Below are 20,177 nucleotides of genomic sequence, written 5' to 3'. Positions count from 1 at the left end.
CTGGCACACAGCAAGTGCTTAATAAATACCAAAATGATGATGATGATGATGATGATGATGGTGGTGGTAGAGTTGACAATGGAACAGCTCACTATAAACCTAGAATGAGCCTCGGTCCAATCCCGGAGACGTTGGAACTGAGAGCCTATGTGAAGGATTATAGTGCTGGTGGTTTGAACAGCTACACTAGCTCACTCCCGTCCTTACCTGATGTGTTCCCACAGCAAGCTAGGAGGCAGATAGGATTTGCTGTAATAACCACCGTGGTTTTCACAGCCTACTTAAGCGAGCTATTTTTCAGGATTCCAAATGGACCTGTCCACCCCACAAGATTCCCTAGGGGGTTCTTGGGTCAGAAACCCTCCCCTCTGATGTCATAAACCCTAATGCTGGTCCACAGTGAACTGTGGGCCAAACCTTAGCTGAGGACAGAGACTGTGCAGGGTAGTATTTTTGTCCAGCTCGTGCTGAATTTAAAACATATTCAACCGAAAAGGCTGTTTTTATTCTTTGGGGATGAAGAATTTTAGACTGGGGTGAGTGCTTAAAAAAAAGAAACCTTTGAATTTTCATCTTCAAAGCACTCTCGTGATGTCACAGAATTACAATATAGCATTAGGGGTTCTTTGTGTTTGGGAAACAGATCACCGATACATTAGTTAGCCCTTTTAATAGCACTGAGAAGCAAGTCTGTATTATCTTCTCATTTCAGATAAGGTCTTGGAGGCCCAGAGAGGTCATGTGATAGCCTAAAGTCACAGAGTGGAATTCTAATCCCAGTAAAACTGGGACTAGAAAACACTGGAGTCCCTGGTCTTTCGCCTAATACACTGGACTGCTCTGCATTCACTTTTCCAGAGATCCTCAGAAGAGGGAAAATGGCAAATGGATGAGGAAATTAAGGCAAAAAAGGTAAATGTCTGGTGTTGGCCAGATTCCAAACCACAATTAAAATTCAAGTCTCCCGTTTTCTCCATTCTTGCTCAGACCACGCCTCTCATTAATAATACATACATTCTTTCATATGGATGTAATAAACCTGCAAATCCCTTGGATTACGGTAACATCATATGCCATGTTAACCAGTTTCTTAAATTGCTAATGAATTGGATCTTGAAAAATAGACAGTTCTTTTATCATCTGCTGACATAACATCTTTTATTAAGATGCTTGGCTGAAGGCTTTGTTTTTTGAGGGGGAAGTGATGATTTGTTTGTTTTTAATTTTAAAACATCCTGATTGAGGAGGACGTGATTTTAAATGTGAGCCTGCAGTTAAGTGGGTTACATTGGACAGCGGCTTCAAAATTACGTTTTCAAATTTATCATTCTAAAACACCTGCATTCCTAGCAATCAACTCTGACTGAAAAGCGACAGCGGGCTCGAGGACTGCTCAGGATATGCCACGGACCCGAAAGGCGTACCTGAGAAAATGACACCCTGCTCACACCTGAGGATGCAGACCAGGAGCACAAAAACAAACTTCAGACATCTGAGCCCCAGCAGGGGAATTGATTCGGCACAGTGATTACCTGGACGACAGAGAGACAATGGAAGAAGCATAGATTCAGAGATCCAGTGCCCCGTAAAACATGCACTCGTGATGCCCGTAAATCAGCTAATGGTGGGTACTGAACACCTCTTTGGGGCCAGCACTGTATTGAGCGATTGGGAGGGTACAGCAGAAGCAGGACACCTATTCTCTGCTCTCCAGGGCTGTAATGAAGGAGACAGCAAAAAGGAATTTACAAACAGTGGGAGTCTTCTAGACTAGACTGTAAACCTGTTGTTGGGCAGGAATTGTCTCTGTTGCTGAATTGTGCTTTCCAAGCAATTAGTACAGTGCTCTGCACACAATAAGCACTCAATAACTACTATTGAATGAAAGACGGAAGAACAAGGATCAAACAGAAAGTAGCACAGATGTGGTCCAAATGAAGTAGTTTAATAAATAATTGAATATACAGCACAAATAAAAGTACATATATCTATATAATAATAAAAATAATAATAATAATGGTGGTATTTGTTAAGTGCTTACTATGTGCAAAGCACTGTTCTAAGCGCTGGGGGGATACAAGGTAATCAGGTTGTCCCACGTGGGGTTCACAGTTTCCATCCCCATTTTACAGTTGAGATAACTGAGGCACAGAGAAGTGAAGTGACTTGCCCACAATCACACAGCTGACAAGTGGCAGAGCCGGAATTTAAACCCATGACTTCTGACTCCCAAGCTCGAGCTCTTTCCATTGAGCCACACTGCTTAAACTCTGGGGATAGGGATTCAATATGGAAGGGCCAAGGGTGGAAGTTGGGTGGACAGGAATGAGTTGATGTGATTCAATCGGGCTTCAATACAGATAATCTATCAATCAATCGATGGTATTTATACTCTGCGCACAGCGTATTGAACTCAGTACTTGGGAGATAAAAGTACAATAAAGTAAGCTACTGCCCACAAGGAGCTTACAAACTAGAGGACCGTTAGATAAATGATAAATAAATAAATGAAAACCACGAGACCATGTGGGCCAGGGAGTCAGAAGGTCCTGGGTTATAATCCCCCACTTGTCTGCTATGAGACCTTGGACATGTCACTGAATTTCTCTGTGCCTCAGCTGCCTCATCTGTAAAATGGAGATTCAGACTGAGTCCCTTGAGGAACATGGACTGTGTCCAAACTGATTTGCTTGTATCTACCCCAGAGCTTAGTACTGTGCCTGGCACATAGTAGGCATTTTAACAAATCCTGTAAAAAAAGTACTTTTTAGCTGCTTAACCAAGTCGGACTACCTGAATGTCTATAGTACAGCACATACAATTTAAGCATTTAGGAACTAGAAAGCAGTTTAAATATCTGGGGAAAGGAGAAAATGGGCAAGGGGGGGGGCGTGTAAACTACCCTTACATACTCTAGATCCATTTCCTCTTCTAAACTCACAATTAAAACAAAGCTAAGCACTCCACTCACTAATGGGCAGCCTTCTTTGGGGTGATAAAGAGATACATAAATCACCCAGATAATGGAAGCCTAATAATATACTTTGGCCTGAATTAACCAATTTCAGGCCAAAAAAACTCACTTCTGACAGAAATATCCGAATAATTCAGGCCAGAGAGTATTTTGGGATCTTGAATTACTTGGCTAATTGGCTGGTGTAGACCACAGCCTGTCTGTACATGACCATAAACATGATTATCCCATGGAGCTATAAGGGGCTGTATCAAAGCATTCCCTGGTCCTGCAAAGGGGTGGAGGGCTCTCAATCAATCAATCGTATTTATCGAGTGCTTACTCTGTGCAAAACACTATGCTAAACACTTGGGACTGTGCCTCCTCCTGGGTTTTCTGTTCTAATAGGGATTATGTCCAATTGGAGCAGACTCCTGCCCTAAGCAATGGGCTTCTGAAATCCATTTCCCGTGTGTTTTGTGATGCATAAGGGAGTGATCTTGCTGGGGGATTAGCGGTGACTAAGCAGAACGGCCAAGAATGTGTACCCACTGCCCTACCTCCAGCCATGCCCCCAGATGGCACTCTGCACAATCATTTTATGTGCCCACACAAAGATGCGTCATAATGTCCTGGTAATGGTGGAAAATAGAGATGCCATTTTTCTTGGCTAATGGAAGGCACAAGAACAGCTCTGTTACAAGCATCATTCCATCCCTTCTTATTTAAAGAAAGAGCTTGGGTCTTCTCCCTAGACTCCTGTCCCCAGAGCTCTAGAGTCTTTTGTTGCTATGGCCCATTCTGTCCCTTTCAGGAGCAAGACATTTGGCCCTGCCTTTTACTGTTGTCCATTGGTTGTTTTGCTTCCTGCATTTCTACTAGTCTAATTGCTTCTAATTGGTTAACCTCCCTAGCATTCAACGGGCAAGCTGTTTCTGTCAGTAAATACCTCAGTGGCACTCCATCATTGGTTCGTCTCTGTCATGGCTATTGGACCATATAAATAGGGGGAGAAGAATCCCAAAGTCAGAGGAAAAATTCTATTCACCAGCTTCAATTTTCAACCCCGTCAGCACCTGAGGCCCTTCCACTTTTTGGGTGCTTGGGTTTTTTTGGTGGGTTTTTTTTTTGCATGTTCAGTGCCCAAGACGTTTAAGAAATTAGGTAAGGTCTGATTTCTGTTTGGGTTACCTGCAGGTGTCAGGTTCCTTTGAGCTGGGGGGATTAGTGAGTTTAGGAAAGCTGACTTTGCTTTTGGTCCTGGCAGAGGGGGAGGGGAAAGTCTTAAGCTGTTTGTTATCTGTGACTTTGTTCCTCTTGGGGAGCCAGGTATGAAGAGAAAAGGAGTTCTTTGGGGGTTTCTTTTTTTCCCCAGTTTGTTAGTGAGAATGTTTGTGCTTTTCTCTTTAATCCTTTGGCTGGGGTGCAGCGGATCTCACTTTCAAAAACTTTATCCGCCGTTATCATGGGTTTCAATACTTAGCGTGTTTGGTAAGAGAGCTGGGATTTCAAAATTTTCTGAGTGGTGGAGCTAATTTGCATTCTGTCCAGTTTGATTTCGGGATCTGTGGTTGAAACCTTCAGAGGATCCTATATGTTCTTGGTAAGCTCTCCATCAGTCAGTCAATCAGGTTTTTACTGAGCACTTACTCTATGCAGATCACTGTACTAAGCATTTGGGAGAGTACAATACAAAAGAGGGGATTGAGACAATTTCCAAGTTCGCTTGCTCTCATCAGTCGTCGTAATTCCATCTTTTAAACTTGGTGCAATTATACAGAGCAGATTCTCTCTGAAATATCTCAAGCTGTAGTTCAGTTTGGCAGAGTGGAGGAAATGCTGTTGGCTTAGAGTTTCAAATCAACTTGGGAACATCCACTTTTTAACAATTTTCTGGTTCAATAGCACTCCCAGGCAGTTAATCAGTGGTATTTATTGAGTGCTTACTTCATGCAGAGCACTTAACCCAAACAAGTGGCTTTGTAAGGAGGTATTGTTGAAGTCATGGGTGTTGTCTGTCAAAGATTGCACCAATATAGCTGAAAATCTAAGCACTTAAATTTCCACCTTTCTGCTAAGGTGGAATCCCAAAGAAAACAAAACTCCAGAAAGGGGGAATCTCACAAGTGTCCTGAAAGTGTTAACATGTCTTGATAATCCATTTCCAGATTTGGCCAAGGCATTATAGAACTTGCAGATTTGAATCAGTGGACTCGGAAAAGCTCTCCAGTGCAGTCCTCATTCTGTTTGGAGAATCACAGTTGGTTATAATAGAATTTGTTATATCCCGAACATGATCATATGACATCACAGCAGGATCAGGGTGGAGAGAGGAAGAGGTGGAAAAAGGGGCTGGAAAAAAATCCTTAACAGTAGCTGTTTTATCTATGATCATTAGCAAGGAACACTATGTGAAAAGCATACAAAATGCAAATAGATTGCTGTTTACAATAAGGGTTGAAAATTATTTCCCCAGTGGAAGAGACTTTCAAACACAGCCCTATCTATTGTGCTCGGGGCTATGCAACGCATATGGTTTTAAAGACATATTTTAACTGAGATCAGAACTGGGGTCTGATCTGATCATTGCCCTGCCTCCTTGCAACTTTAATGTTTGCCACGTTTAGTGGATAATCTCTTTTGTCAGGACTGAAATTCCCTAAGCAGCAAATACTGGAGTGGAGCAGCACACCAAATACCATATGTTTATCCTGGATAATGAAACCTGATGGGAGTGAATATTCTGGTTAGAAGCACTTTCAACCTAAGCTTCTCTTTTCAGTGTCTTATAACTGGGTGTAAAATGTGCCTGGCTGAAGGGGCAAATTTTTCTTTTGCAGCTGACCTTTTTTGCAATTAGCCCACCATGCCAGTGCCAAAAGTTAGTAAGGGGGCTTGAAAATTAATTTATTTCCCTTTGTCCAAAACATTCCAAAAGATGTTGCTTGTATTTTGGCTTCAAGGTGTAATCATCATGATCTGGATTTCTCATAGAAATGCAGCCTCTCTTTTGGGGGAATACATTTCTGAATGAATGGTCATGGGTTCAAATCCCGGATCTGCCACTTGTCAGCTGTGTGACTGTGGGCAAGTCACTTCACTTCTCTGGGCCTCAGTTATCTCATCTGTAAAATGGGGATTAAGACTGTGAGCCTCACATGGGACAACCTGATGACCCTGTATCCACCCCAGCACTTAGAACAGTGCTCTGCACATAGTAAGCGCTTAACAAATACCAACATTATCATGAAAGCAGATATTTGGACTATTGTCCTTTACAATTTCCAAGCATTTTTCTGTTTCGTGGCTCAAGAATGAAAGTGTCCATCTTCTATTAATCTTTTTTTGTGACCAATCAGTTGTATTTATTGAACATGTTCAGTGTGCAAGTTATGTTCAAAAGGCTTAGAAGAGTTCAGGAGAAGACAGGGTTCCTTCCCTCTGGGGGCCTATAATCTATTGGGAAAGACAGCAGATACAAATTATTTACAAATAACCAGAGCAGGAGAAAGAACAATGCTACAACTGTGGGTTGCAGGTTTACATACAGTTACAGTGATGAGTAAATAAGTGTAAATGAGCGTAAACTGATACGTACACAGGATAAGTGTGTTAACTTAAGTGCTAAAGATGGTGGTTGGATTTACCTTGCTTGAAAAAGTGAGTTTAACTGGGGAATGCCTTCTAGAGGAAGTGCATTTTCAAGAGGGTTTTCTGAGGTATGATGAGATCCACCCGTCCATTTACAGTGTTTAATTTCACCTGGGAGAGGGCCATCCCCAGGGAAGTATCTCCTGGCTCTAAGGCTAAGGAGCAGAAGCTGGAAAGAGAATAGAAGAAAGAATTAAGGAGTGGAAGGCCCTCTAATGATGAGGACAAAGATTTGATTTTCTGAGAGAGGTGTGTGTAGGGGTGGGGTCTGTGTGAATGTTTGTGTAATTCCCTTGGGCAGATTTACACCTTGGAGGTTTGGGATTGCTGGTAAATTCCTTGAGGGCAGGGATTGTATCTGCAATCTCAATTGTACTCTCCCAAATACTTCATAATACAGTGCTCCAGAAAGAGTAGGTGCTCAATAAATGCTACGGACTAATTGATTGAAGAGTCCCAGGGTTCCAGTACAAAGCGGCTGCACAAATTAGGCCATGTTTCCCATAGGCCTCGTGAGGTGAGAACTCCAATTCTGTCTACCTTCTGGAGGGCCCAGAACAACTGGTCCAATTTAGTACAGTACCTCCTTAATGCACCCTCTCAGTACAGTACTCAGCTGGTCAATCAATAATAATAATAATTGTGGTATTTTTTTAAGTGTTTACTATGTGCCAACCCTGAACTAAAAGAAGGGATGGATACAAGCAAATCAGGTTGGACACATTACCTGTCCCACATGGGGCTCATAGTCTCAATCCCCAGTTTACAGATGCGGTAACTGAGACCCAGAGAAGTGAAGTGACTTGCCCATGGTCACACAGCAGACAAATGGCAGAGCCAGGATTAGAACCCACAACCTTCTGATTCCCAGGCCCATGCTCTATCCACTATGCTTTGCTATTTTTACTACTTTATGTGACAGTTGATTGGGATAAAATGCTAGATTTCTCCTTGGCCACCACCTCTCCCCTCCAAACTCCATCACCTCTGCCTATCTCCCTTTTCCTAGCCCCAGGGCAGTGTATATCCTGGTTCAATGAGTTTCTTGGTTTTTCATTTTCCCCACTTCCCTGGATATATATGCAGCAATTCAATTATCTGAACATCGGGGGTCTAAACTGATCAATTATTTGAACCAAAGGTGCCTCAAAATACAATGTTAAATGGCATGAAAGGAAAGAAAAAAATCCATCCGGCAGCTGCCCAAAAAATAGCCAAGCACAATTTTGTTCAGTTATCCATACCACCTTGCTGCTCCAGTATTTTGGCTGGCTGGCTGGCTTCAGGATATATTTTTAAAGAAAGTCATTATTGGTAAAGTTCAGGAGAGCCTGAGTCACATGATCTCTGCCCAAGAGGTTTCCCCTTTAAGTAAAAGACATGAAACAATTCAGACCAAAACACACTAAATGATAGAGGTGAAGCCTCAGAGGGCTGAGGTTATTGGCTTTTCTCTTTGTCTGAATGGGGAAGCTAAGTGCAGAGTGGCCACTACGAAGCATTGAGTCAACTGCTCTGATATCCAGTGAGACGGTGCTGCTTTTAAATGTAAAGTGCTTTAATGTTGGCACTGGCCAGCAAGGATAAAATGAGGCAGGATCTTAAGAGTGCCAGATTGTTTTTTAATCATTTTTTAGATCCAATGTTTAGAACATTGCTTGATATACAGTAAGGGCTTAACAAATAGTATTACTGTTATTATTTTTATCCAGGTTATTGGAGGGGTCTTTGGGAAATACTCCTTTAATTGATAGAAGGCAAAATAGGCAAAATCCATTAAACGTATCACTAGATCACTATTACTAGGCACAGAGTAAGCGTTCGATAAATACCAGTGAATGATTGACTGACTGATTTTAAGGCTCAGGGATTCACCCAGCCCCTGGCCACATCCTCTTAGATTCCAACTGAGTTCCAGTATCCCCATTTCTTTCCCACCCATCTCCCTCTCCCCTTGAGTGCCTAGAGTGAAGCTAATGCCCACCCCCATCTAAAGGTGGAGGCTATGGGTGTTAACCCTGTTTTTTCACTGTTTTTAACTTTTGAATCCTCCTATGCCTTCAGTTGTGAATTCCTTGTGGAAAAGGACTGTGCATTTCTTATTACATTCTTATTTCTTATTATTCTTAATCTTTCTTATTATTATTCTCATTATACCTAGAACAATGATCTCTCCCTTGTGCCTATCCCCTCTCTCGCTCCAGCTTGTACACTTAGATCCTCTCAAGTCAACCTACTCACTGCCTCATTCTCGACTCTCCCTCCGCTGACCTCTTGCTCACACCCTCTTTCCTGCTGGAATTCCTTCTCTTCATACTCGGCAGACAACTACTCTCCTCCCTTCAAAGGCCATCTGAAATCGCATCTCCTCTAGGATGAAAACTTCCCATCTAGACTGTAAGCTTGTTGTGAGCAGGGAATGTGTGTTAAGTTGTACTCTCCCAAAATACATCAGTACAAGGGAAAATTTCTTCACCATGTTAGGTCTGAAGGGAGCCAGGGAAAGCTATATTCAGTAAGCCTTAAGAGCATCTAAAAAGGTAGCGAAGCTGATACCAGACTGTTCCAACCGGGGAGATGGAAGGAACAGGATGTTTATTCCCCTTGCAAAAAAGTACTAGCCCCAAAATGATGTTTCAAAAAAAGTGTCTCTGAGCACATAGAGAGATTAAGTTGAATGAAGGGCATATTTCCATTGCGCATGATCCCTTTCGTCCTGGAAATATACCGACAACAGGACACACGCATGTATTACCAGGTGAAGGGCACGGATGGTAAACCTGGAGCTGTTCAAAACAAACGCAAATGATTCCTGCCCCCGGGCTCTAACTGAAGGCAGACACTAACACAAGGTAGGAGCTGGGAATTTTGCCTTCTCCTGGAGAGGCTCTGCCAGGGGTAGAGGTCAATGATTTCCTAAAGGAGTGGTTTGGAATTCACAGGGAAGAAAACCTGCTGATCCTATTCCTGCATCTCTTTTCTGACTCCTGCAGAAGGGATGCCCAGAGGAGGTAGGAGGAGGCACAGAAGAAAAAACACCATGAGCTGGAAAATGACCAAGAAGGCCGGCAGTTAAAAAAAAAAAACAAACAAACAACTGTCTAGAGCCCATTCCCTTTAATGCCCTTGCTTCTCAGTCAAACAGCACTTATATCAAGCACTCCAGATGGACAGAACACTGTACCTGTCCTATGAGGAGTCTCAAAAAAAACTACCAACCAATCAATAAATCAACGTCAGTGGTATTTCACGAGCACTTGCTGAGGGCAGAACAATCAATTAGTAAATCAGTGGCAGTTACTGAGGGCTTACTGTGTGCAGAGCACTGTACTAAGTCTTTGGGAAAGTATAATTGGTAGACGTGATCCCTGCCCTCAAGGAGTTTATAATCTAGTAGAGGGGACAGACAATTAAATACATTCCATGGACTGACCGGGTGGGTAGTAGCTGTCAGGATTCTAGCCCAGCCCTGCTGTTGATGTCTTTCTTAGCTTTGGAGTCTGGATTTGAAATTTACCTGAATGACAAGTACCCCAGTTCTTTAAATGAACTATTCCTCTGTGGGAGGGAAACTGGGAAGGGAAAAAAAACAAGCATGAGAAGAAACAGCCTAGTGGATAGAACATGGACCTGGAAGGCAGAAGGACCTGGGTTCTAATCCAGCTCCACCACTTGTCTGCTTTGTGACCTTGGGCAAATGACTCCACTTCTGTGTGCTTCAGTTCCTTCAACTGAAATATGGGGATTAAGACTGTGAGCTTTCTGTGGGACAGGGACTGTGTCCCACCTGACTAGCTTGTATCTACCCTTGCTCTTAGTACAGTGCCTGCTGGTATTTGTTAAGCACTTACTAGGTGCTAGGCATTGTGCTAAATGCTGGGGTAGATCCAAGTTACTCAGGTGGGACACAGTCCCTGTCACACAAAAGGCTCACAGTCTTAATCCCCAATTTACAGACTGTAAACTTGTCTCTAGACAAATTGTGGACAGGGAATGTCTGCTTATTGTTATATTGTACTCTCCAAAGCACTTAGTACAGTGCTCTGCACACAGTAAGAGCTCAAATACAATTGGCTTACTGGAGCTCAGGAATTTTAGGTGTGCGGGCTGGCCCTGGGTCCTCTGGCCCGAGGGGGGGGAGGGGGGCGTGGGGATACAGGGTGGGAGGGTCACTGGAAACCCTCCCCTCTTGTGGAACTCACAGGTATGGGGGTCAGGTGCATCTGACCAGATGCAACTGTGCAGGTAATGTGTCTCTCCTCACCTGCTTCAGAGGCGGGGCGGGGCTGGAAGCAGGCTGTTGGTTTCCCCGGCAATGCCCACCACACCTGTACAAGCTTTGCATGTCCACATCCCCTAGGAGGAAGGGCCAGAGTGGTTTCTGAAACTTTGGAACTAGTCCCCAATGGAAAGGTGCCCGCTCATTTTCCCTTCCTCTCTCCAGGAGGAAACCATGAGACGACCTCTTCCTGCTTTTAGGGGCGTGCAGCTGCTAGGGATGCTGTTGCTGCTGGTCCGACCCCCGGCTCAGGTGAGAGCGGAAAGAGACCGAGAGGTGTTCTGCGGAGGTGAGTGATTTTTTTCCCCCAGGGCCCCGAGGCCACGCTGGTGGAACTTACACCCATGGAGAGCAGACCCTTCCTTCACTCGACCCACACTCCACTCCAGCAGTGCTTAGCATCCAGTAAGCACTCAAAGAATACCCTGAGTAAATTAATCTCCAGGCTTCCTCTTCCCCGAGTAGCTGAGGGGTGGAATAAGGGAACACTGTGAGTGGCTCCCCCCCTTTAAGGCAACTCCCTCAGGCAGTCAATAATACAATTAATAATTACGGTATTTAAGTGCTTACTATTTGCCAAACACTGAACTAAGGCCTGGGGTAGATATGGTACAATCAGTTCCCCACTTTCCCTGTCCCACATGGGATAACCAGTCCAAGAGGAAGGGCAACCCATATTTAACTGCAACTGCTACAGCTTGATAAGTACAAGAATATATTTGGAAGACAGCTCTTGAATTTTTTTATGGTATTTGTTAAGCTCTTACTAGGTGCTAGACACTGGTTCTCAGCGCTGGGGTAGATACAAACTACTCAGGTTGGACACAGTCCTTGTCCCACATGGGGCTCACAGTTCTTAATCACCCTTTTCAGATGAGGAAACTGAGGCAGAGAGAAGTTAAGTGACTTGCCCAAGGTCACATAGAGGACAACTGGCACAGCTGGGATTAGAATCCAGATCCTTCTGACTCCCAGACCCGTGCTCTGTTCATTAGACCACACTGTGTCTCCGATTTTGAGAGCAGATTTCATTTCGAATCTTGTAAAATATTTGGATTCATTAGATTTTGAAACAGTTGAGGGTAGGAACCATGTATCTTATGTCTGTTGAATTCTCGCTAGTACTCAGTACAGTTTTACGTGCTCAACAGATAATGTCAATTGATTGGATTCATAGTGGGGAAACACATGATCTTTTTCCAGTTACGCTTGAATTACCAATTTTATGGATGGTAGGAAGAGAGGAGTGGAGTGTTAAGTCTCTTCTTTGGTGAAATCTCAGCATTCAGGGATGATTGCTTAATAAATGGATTCTGGATCATGAGCTTTAAACCCCTTAATGTGTTTTGTTTTTTTCTGAAATAAACCTATTTAGGGAAATGTAGCAGCAATCCACCTCATCTACCCTTACAGTGAAGTACTGTACCAAAATATATAGCAGCCCACAAAAATAAATTCAGGGATGTTGGGTTTGTTAAGAATTAACATTCATGAAGGGCTTTTAGTTTTCAGAAGAGAGTCGGTAATTATTATGGGGTACACTCAGTACTGCCAGAATGCATGTTTTCACAATGCATTTTGGCTAGAAGACGATGACAGAATTGAGTGTTCTTCCAACCAAGTGAATTGGTCCGGGACAAGAAATGGTCATGTCTGTACAGGCAGTGTAGATCATGGTGAGTACTACAATGCGAGTTTTCCTCAGTGTGGGATTTCTATAAGAATGTAACGCCCACATTTTAGGAGAACTGAGGGTATTATTAATATAATCTTAGTTCTCTCCCCCAAATGCTGTAGTAATCCAGGCAAGATTTAGCCTATGTTCCCTGGGCCTTGGTAAAATTTCTGTGATCTGATTGTTTTTGACAATAATAATAATAATAATGTTGGTATTTGTTAAGCGCTTACTATGTGCAGAGCACTGTTCTAAGCGCTGGGGTAGATACAGGGTAATCAGGTTGTCCCATGTGAGGCTCACAGTCTTCATCCCCATTTTGCAGATGAGGTAACTGAGGCACAGAAAAGCCAAGTGACTTGCCCACAGTCACACAGCTGACAAGTGACGGAGCCAGGATTCGAACCCATGACCTCTGACTCCCAAGCCCGGGCTCTTTCCCCTGAGCCATGCTGCTTCTCAACTGCTGCCTCTCAGCAGTGACAACTGTTCACAGGGCTGACAACCTTGCAGTCAGCTCTATTTATTAAGCACCTAGTGTATGCTCCTAAAGACCCTCAAAGTGGGTTCTTACCAGGTTTTGGCTTACACAATCCTCCCTTTTACTTAGGGCTGTCCCTTCCATTTATTTGTAGTAATAATAATTATGATATTCATTAAGTGCTTACTATGTGCCAAACACTGTTCTAAGCTCTGGGGTAGATACAAGATAATCAGGTTGGACACAGTCCTTGTCCTACATGGGGCTCACAGTCTTAATCCCCATTTTACAGATGAGGTAACTGAGGCACAAAGAAGTTTAGTGACTTGCCAAGGTCACATAACAGACAAGTGGCAGAGCTGGGCTTTGAACCTTTGTCCTCTGACTCCCAACCCCGCGTTTTTGCCATGAGGCCCTGCTTTAGGCCATTCCCTTCCTAACTGGGAAGGCAGCTTGGCATAGTGGAAAGAGCAGGGGACTGAGTGAGCAGACCTTAATACTAGTCCCGACTGTCGATTGTCTGCTGTGTGAACTTGGGCATATCACTTCTTTGTATTTTACAATCCTCATCTGTAAAATGGTGGAAAAATGACTGTTCTCCCGCCCTCTTAGACTGGAAGCCCTGTGTGTCAGATCTACTTATCTCGTTTCTACCCCAGCACTTGGCATATAATAAATACTTAATCAGTACAATCATTATAAGATGCCTAGGCAGAACTCCTGTGGTTATGGAAAGTGTTTTCTCTCTCTACACTTTGTAGCCTCAGGAACTCTGTCTTAAACTTCTTCTGGGTTCCTCTCCTTCATCGTATTAATAAGAGTGGTTTTACTTAAATGTTTACTGAGTTCCAAGCACTGAAGTAGATAAAATGCATTCAGATCCAACACAGTCCCTGTCCCACAAGGTGCCTCAGTCTAAGGGGGAAGGACAGGTTTTTAGTCCCCATTTTATAGATGAGGAAACTGAAGGTCAGTTAAATGGCTTGTCCAAGGTCACACAGCAGGCAATTGGAAGAGTCATGATTAGAACCCAGGTCTCTTGTCTCTGTCCTGTGCTTCTTCCACCAAAATACTTCTCCTATCCCTGCGGGTTTCTGAATAGGGGACTCTCTTCCTCCTTGGTTCCAGTCCAAAGTAAAGCCTGCAGGGATCCGTGGGTCACAGGGGGCCGCTTTAACTCGTTTCTGACTTCCGATCAATGTACTGTTCGAGGGCTCACCTTGTGCTTCTTTATTGGATTGATTTCTTCTCCCACCCTCCTCGTGCTTGTCATTATTTGCTCATTTGCTTTGCTTTGCTCATTATTCAGGAAGGTGATAAAGGTGGGGTGGGTGGACCCCAAGTTCTGTCAGTGGGCTCATGTGTAACTAAAGTGCAAGTGATGCATCGCGTAATGAATCATTCCTTCTGCTGATCAGCTCTTGTTAGGTACCTGTAACATTCCAACGATCACTTTTTTTCTTCCTTTCAATGTCCCCCAGATTGGTAGACGTAACAGATTTTTATCTCTTCTTTTTTTTCCCCCTGCTGCTCTCTTTGTAGAGGGCATTTCTGTGCAGTCTCATTGTTAGCAGACCTTCAAGTGCTTGTGTCAGCCATCAGCATAATGGACTACACACACTATTGATTTAATGACAACTATCACTGCTAGGAATTGATCTAATGTTTTCATTATACTAAAAATGCTTTAACAAGTTCATTCTGAATTAGGTGATGGGGAAGATCTGCCCAACTCCTGATCCTGTTCCCTATAGGAAGAGGATTTATATGGTCCAGCTGGAAGACGAAGCATCATGATGGTTCGCCTTGGAAATAAGTTACATTCTGCCCTCTCACTCAAAGCAGTGCTTTTCAACAGTGGACTGCTACCAAATTATTTCAGCCCACTAAGTGGTTCTTGCCTCAAGCCCCTTCACCACCATAATGTTTGTTTTACTCAGAGAGAAAGGAGAGAGTAATCTGTTTGCTTTAGATAATTGATAGGTCTGTGATATAAAGATGTTGTTTGCTGTGACCTTGTAAGTGTTGTTTTAGTTCTCCATTCTGTGCCCTCGTCATTTTGTTCTCCCCTCCCTGTGAGTGGATCTGTGGTTGCATAGGATAGGAAATCTAGTTCTACCTGAATGGTACATTCAGGTCTGTTAAATTGTACTCTCCCAAGTGTTTAGTACAGTGCTCTGCATGCAATAAGTGCTCAATAAATATGATTGCTTGATTGAAAAAGTGCCACACTCCCAAGCCTTTCCTCATTTGGAAAGATCAAAATAATTTGTTTTGCCAACAATGGGCTGTTCTTTTCTTATGCTGTCAAGGCATCTCTGACTTCATGGACATGTCTCTCCCAGAATGCCCCACGTCCATCTGCAAACATTGTCTATCCATAGAGTTTTCTTGGTTAAAAATAGGCACGTGGTTTACCATTGCTTTCTTCCACACAGTAAACTTGAGTTTCCACCCTCGACTCTCTCCCGTGCCGCTGCTGCCCAGCACATGAGAGTTTTGACTTGTAGCAGATTGTCTTCCACTCGTTAGTCTCTGCCCAAGCTAGGAGTGGAATGGGTATGCCTCTGCTTGACTCTACCTCTTGTATCTGTGACTGCTAGAGTACTGGAAACCCTCTAGGTGCAATCCTGAGAGGAGGGGCCATTCTTAAGGGACTAGAAACATATTGTTGAGCAAAGGAATCTTCCTGATTTTGAGTTGAGGGGAAGAAGGGGAAGGGGTAGGGCTGAGAGGCTGACCATTTTTCTTCACCCCAGGCCCTATCTCAGTATCACCATTAGCACCAACCACACATGTTGTCCACTCCTGTTCTAACAGAAAAATTGTATTAAGCCTGTAGACTAGACTGTAAGCTTGTTGTGGGCAGGAAACATGTCTGTTATACTCTCCCAAGCATTTGGTACAGTGCTCTGAACACAGTGAGCTCCCAATAAATATGATTGACTGACAGACTAAGTGCTGGGGTTGATATATGATAATTAGATCCACATGGGACTCACAGTCTAAGTAGGAGAGAACAGGTATTGAATCCCCATTTTGCAGATGAAGGAACTGAGGCTTACACAGCAAAGCTTATAAACTGTTTATTTCTCTCCCTCTCTTTCTCTTTTTCTTCTTCTCTCTGTCTACCCCACTCTCCTAAAGTAGGGAAGATTTTCTCCTACTTCTCTGAGACTTGCTGACTACAAAACAGATAAAAAATGCCAATAAGAGAAATGATCGCAGAAGTCATAGTTCTGCAGTGCTTTTTTTTTTCCAGGTCAGTGTGTATGCAAAGGCCTACACCCGATATTAAAATGTATGGCACTTGTCAGGAAAATTATTTCCACCAATAAGGTGACTGGTCATTAAGAATTTGATGGTTCTCCTGTCTTTATTCTTAAACTTCCAAGTGGACCATAGTTCCACAGATAAATCTAGTCCTGTTCCATGTAACATTAGTCCCATCACTGCTCTTGAAATGTTAGTCCCTAATGAGCCAACAATAACTATTTTACCTCCCATCTGAATCTGATTAGCAGACTAAATACTTATTGTTCCACTAAAGCCCCCACTGCTCCAACTGCCTGAGGCCTCCCCTCAGGCAGGAAAGAGATGATCTTAGTTGGAACAGACTTTGGTACCTTTTGACATTTTATTGGAAAACAGTTCCTGAGAGAAGACAGGAATGTGGGTGTGAAGGAAGAGGTGGTCACCCTCTCTATGCAGAGAAGCCCGACATCTGAAAGGCTCTTGAAAACAGCCCAGGCGAAACTTCGATCCTGAGGATTGAAGTTGGGTTGTTTTTCAGTGGAATGTGTTTGTTTTAAATATGTTAAGTTTCCTCCTTCCAGTCTTCTACAAGGATTCCACTTGCTAAAGATTCCTATTTTAAACTTAGGTTGGTGAAATGGAAAAAATTTCCTCTGAGTGGCTGGGGCTGGGGCATTCTGACTTGACCCAATAACTTTACCAGCAACCTTCAACTTGCGATGTTCCAGGTACTCCTTTGTCCGAACCGGACCAGGGATGGATGGTCACCATAGAGACAGCCAGCCAGCTTCCAAAGTAGAGGACTGGGCCCCAGTGGAGTTACTACAGTCATGTCCCTGCCCTTGAGGAATGGCTGGACACAAATTTGCAAACATGCAAATAGAGCGACTGAAGCATGGCAACCTAAGCTGAGACTCAGAGCTTCAGAAATGTGCACATCTAATTCACAGAAATGCATGTGAGCACTGGACAGAACCCCCTGCACTATCGGGGTGCTTAACGGCAAGTAGTTGGAGGCCTGGTCAGGGGACACCTACTTCCTTAGAAACATCAGGTCTGCTGAGAAAGGAATGGATTTTTGTGGATTTATTTTCTGCATTTCTCCTCACCTGAGCCTTAGACCTGGGAACATTTAGACTATGACAATTTCTTGGACAATCAACTTCCTCACTATATCTTACGAAAAACTAAGTGGCTCCTTTAAATTCTATCCTTGCATGGGTGTTTACACTTTCTGGTCTGCTTACTTCAGGCTCTAGTCACCTTGGAAAGTTTTCCAAAACACCTCTACCCAAATTCTCTCAGAGCCTCACAATGCTGTTTTCATCTGACACTTTTAGAAGTAGCATTAAATCTTTTTAGCTCCTCTAGAGTATATATATGAGAGAGAGGGTGGTGTGTATGTGTGTGTGTGTCTAACTTCTGGGGTTGAAGAATTGATTGAGATTTTTATCTGTGTGTGTGTGTGTGTGTGTGCAACCTCTGAGGTTGGAAAAAGATGGGATTGACTGAGATTTCTATCTCTGTGTGGTGTGTGTGTGTGTGTGCGTGAGTGAGTGAGTGAGAGAGAAAATAAGTGGATAAAGAGAAGCAGCATGGCCTAGTGAATAGAGCACAAGCCTGGGAGTCAGAGGAGGTGGGTTCCAATCCTAGCTCTGCCACTTGTCTGCTGTGTGACCTTGCACAAATCACTTCACTTCTTTATGCCACAGTTACCTCATCTCTTAAAATGGGGATTAAGACTGTGAACCCCAAGAGGGACCTGGACTGTGTCCAACCTGATTAGCTTGTATCTACCCCAGCGCTTAGTACAGTGCCTGGCACATAAGTACTTTAAAAATATCATTTAAAACAAACAAGCAAAAAGATACCTCAGGAGTGACAGATAATCCCTTCTACAGTGTATATGTGATAAAATTGCCCCTGGATATATTGTTGCATTTACAACCCTAGTGTCTGGTGATGCTTTTGTTTTTCCCTCTTGGTGTGGTGATCATCTTGAAGCTTCTGTTCTAAGATAAAGTGATCATTCAGCTGCATTTATTAAGCACTTACTGTGTGCAGAGCGTTGTGCTAAGTGCTTGGGAAAGAACAATAAAACAATAAAAAGTGACAATCCCTGCCCACAATGAGCTCACAGTCTAGAGGTGCTTTAATCAGAAGTCTTTCAATAATCACAACAGTCACACTTTAAAAAAAAATCCTCTGTTAGCAGCCCAATCCAGTTCCCTGGGCAGTGGTGGACAGTAGGGGATACAGAAGATTTTGGAGATGGGCAGCAGCAGCTTCAGTGGAAGAGATAACTTGCTTTTGTTCCACTGTTCCTCTCTCCCTTATTTGCCACTTCCTCCCCAACCCAACCATCTTCGCCTTTTGCTCTTCCCTCTCTTTCCTCCTCCTTCCACTTTTGACCCTGTCCTCATACTGATTTTTGACCAGATTTTTGAACTGCGTACTCTAACACAGCCACCCTTTTTTGAATTTCTGTGTGACTGGTCTTCTGCTGCTACCTCCCAGTGCCATGGGCTTGTCTTTTTCTTTTTTTTAAATGGTATTTATTAAAGCACTTACTCTGTGCCAGGCACTGTACTAGGTGCTGAAGTAGGTACAAGCTAATCAGGTTGGACTCAGTCCATGTCCCATAGGGGACTCATAGTCTTAATCCCCATTTTACAGATGAGGTAACTGAGGTACAGAGAAGTTAAGTGACCTCCCCAAAGTCACACAGCAGACAAAAGGCAGAGATGGGATTAGAACCTAGATCTTTCTGATGCTTCCCAGGCCCGTGCTCTATCCACTAGGCTACACTCTTTCTCTAAACATGTTCCTTCTGTCTTCCTTGTTTATGAACTTTCCACATCAGTAATAGCAGTAATACTATTTTTTAAGCACTTACTGTGTGCAGAACACTGTACTAAATGCTGTGAAAATAAGTAGAGGTGTGAAATAGCTCACCTTTCAGCAGATCTTTGGGTAACCTGCCTTGGTTCATTTCCTTCATTCTCCCACCCAGCTTATCCTTGCTCCTTTGGCATCTCTTAAGTGTTTGAAAGAACCAAAGCAGCTTCCATCCAGAGGAAGGCTTAGGCTCTGGGAGAGGCAAGATCAACAGTCACTGAATCCCCAGGTGTATTTTCACGTGAAGATTTTCTTAATAAGAAATTGTAATCATGCAAATTACAGTGATTTACACACACAGGGATGTCAGTTAACATGAAAATGCAAAGCTGCAGTACAACTGACTGAGCATAGTGCAAGTATATTTATAAGATAATGAGGTGACACAATTAGTTTGGGCATAATTATATTCGGTACTCTGAACTGTAAATTATGTTTTTGTATTTTAAAATCCATAAATGTAAGATCGTTCATTTTTCTAGTAACAGGGTGTCTGATTTGGCTTGTGAACTCACCCTACAAGGTATCACTTTTCTGTTGTGTGACCTTGGGCAAGTCACTTAACTTCTTTGTGCCTCAGTTCCCTCATCTGTAAAATGGGGATTAAGATTGTGAGCCCTATATGGACCTGGGACTGTGGCTAACCCAATTATCTTGCATCTACCCCAGGCCTAGAACAGTGCCTGGCACATAGTAAGCACTTATCAAATACTTTTTTTAGTATTATTATTATTATCACCTCTTCATTTAAGTGTGGGAGCAAAAAGGGAGAAAGGACTTTAGGTGTTTGAGGGCTTGTGGGGTGAGGGCAAGGTGACTTGGAGTGGACAGTCTTTTCAGCCTTGATTTGAAACTGTTCTTGTCAGAGACTGGGAGGAGCTGGGCCGGCAGTCCACCTCAGACAGTTGGAGTTGGCCCCTATAGATGCACATAAAAATTTCTTAAATGCCCCAATCACCTTGCCTTCAAAAAGGATTCTGAACAC

General features: G+C 43.3%; 1 protein-coding gene across 5 annotated transcripts in view; it reads left to right on the top strand.

The window, feature by feature from the left end:
- Window positions 1-402: 402 nt before the first annotated feature.
- The window catches only part of CNPY1 (canopy FGF signaling regulator 1), a 57,302-nt gene continuing 37,527 nt past the window's right edge, over window positions 403-20,177 (top strand). Inside the window, exons 1-4 of one of the 5 annotated variants that reach the window (XM_029077368.2) lie at window positions 403-536; window positions 859-912; window positions 1,351-1,624; window positions 11,049-11,172. In XM_029077368.2, the coding sequence (XP_028933201.1) occupies window positions 1,604-1,624; window positions 11,049-11,172 (145 nt within the window). In that variant the 5' untranslated portion in view covers window positions 403-536; window positions 859-912; window positions 1,351-1,603. Of the gene's footprint in view, window positions 537-712; window positions 913-1,350; window positions 1,625-3,918; window positions 4,118-10,968; window positions 11,173-20,177 lie in introns of those variants that run through there. The other 4 variants (XM_007667858.3, XM_007667859.4, XM_029077367.2 and 1 more) reach the window with 4 other exon arrangements.

This window comes from Ornithorhynchus anatinus, chromosome 13 (assembly GCF_004115215.2).
Source record: "Ornithorhynchus anatinus isolate Pmale09 chromosome 13, mOrnAna1.pri.v4, whole genome shotgun sequence".
Classification (NCBI taxonomy): domain Eukaryota; kingdom Metazoa; phylum Chordata; class Mammalia; order Monotremata; family Ornithorhynchidae; genus Ornithorhynchus; species Ornithorhynchus anatinus.
The sequence above is the reverse complement of the archived record's forward strand: the minus strand, read 5'-3'. Positions and strand labels throughout refer to the sequence as shown.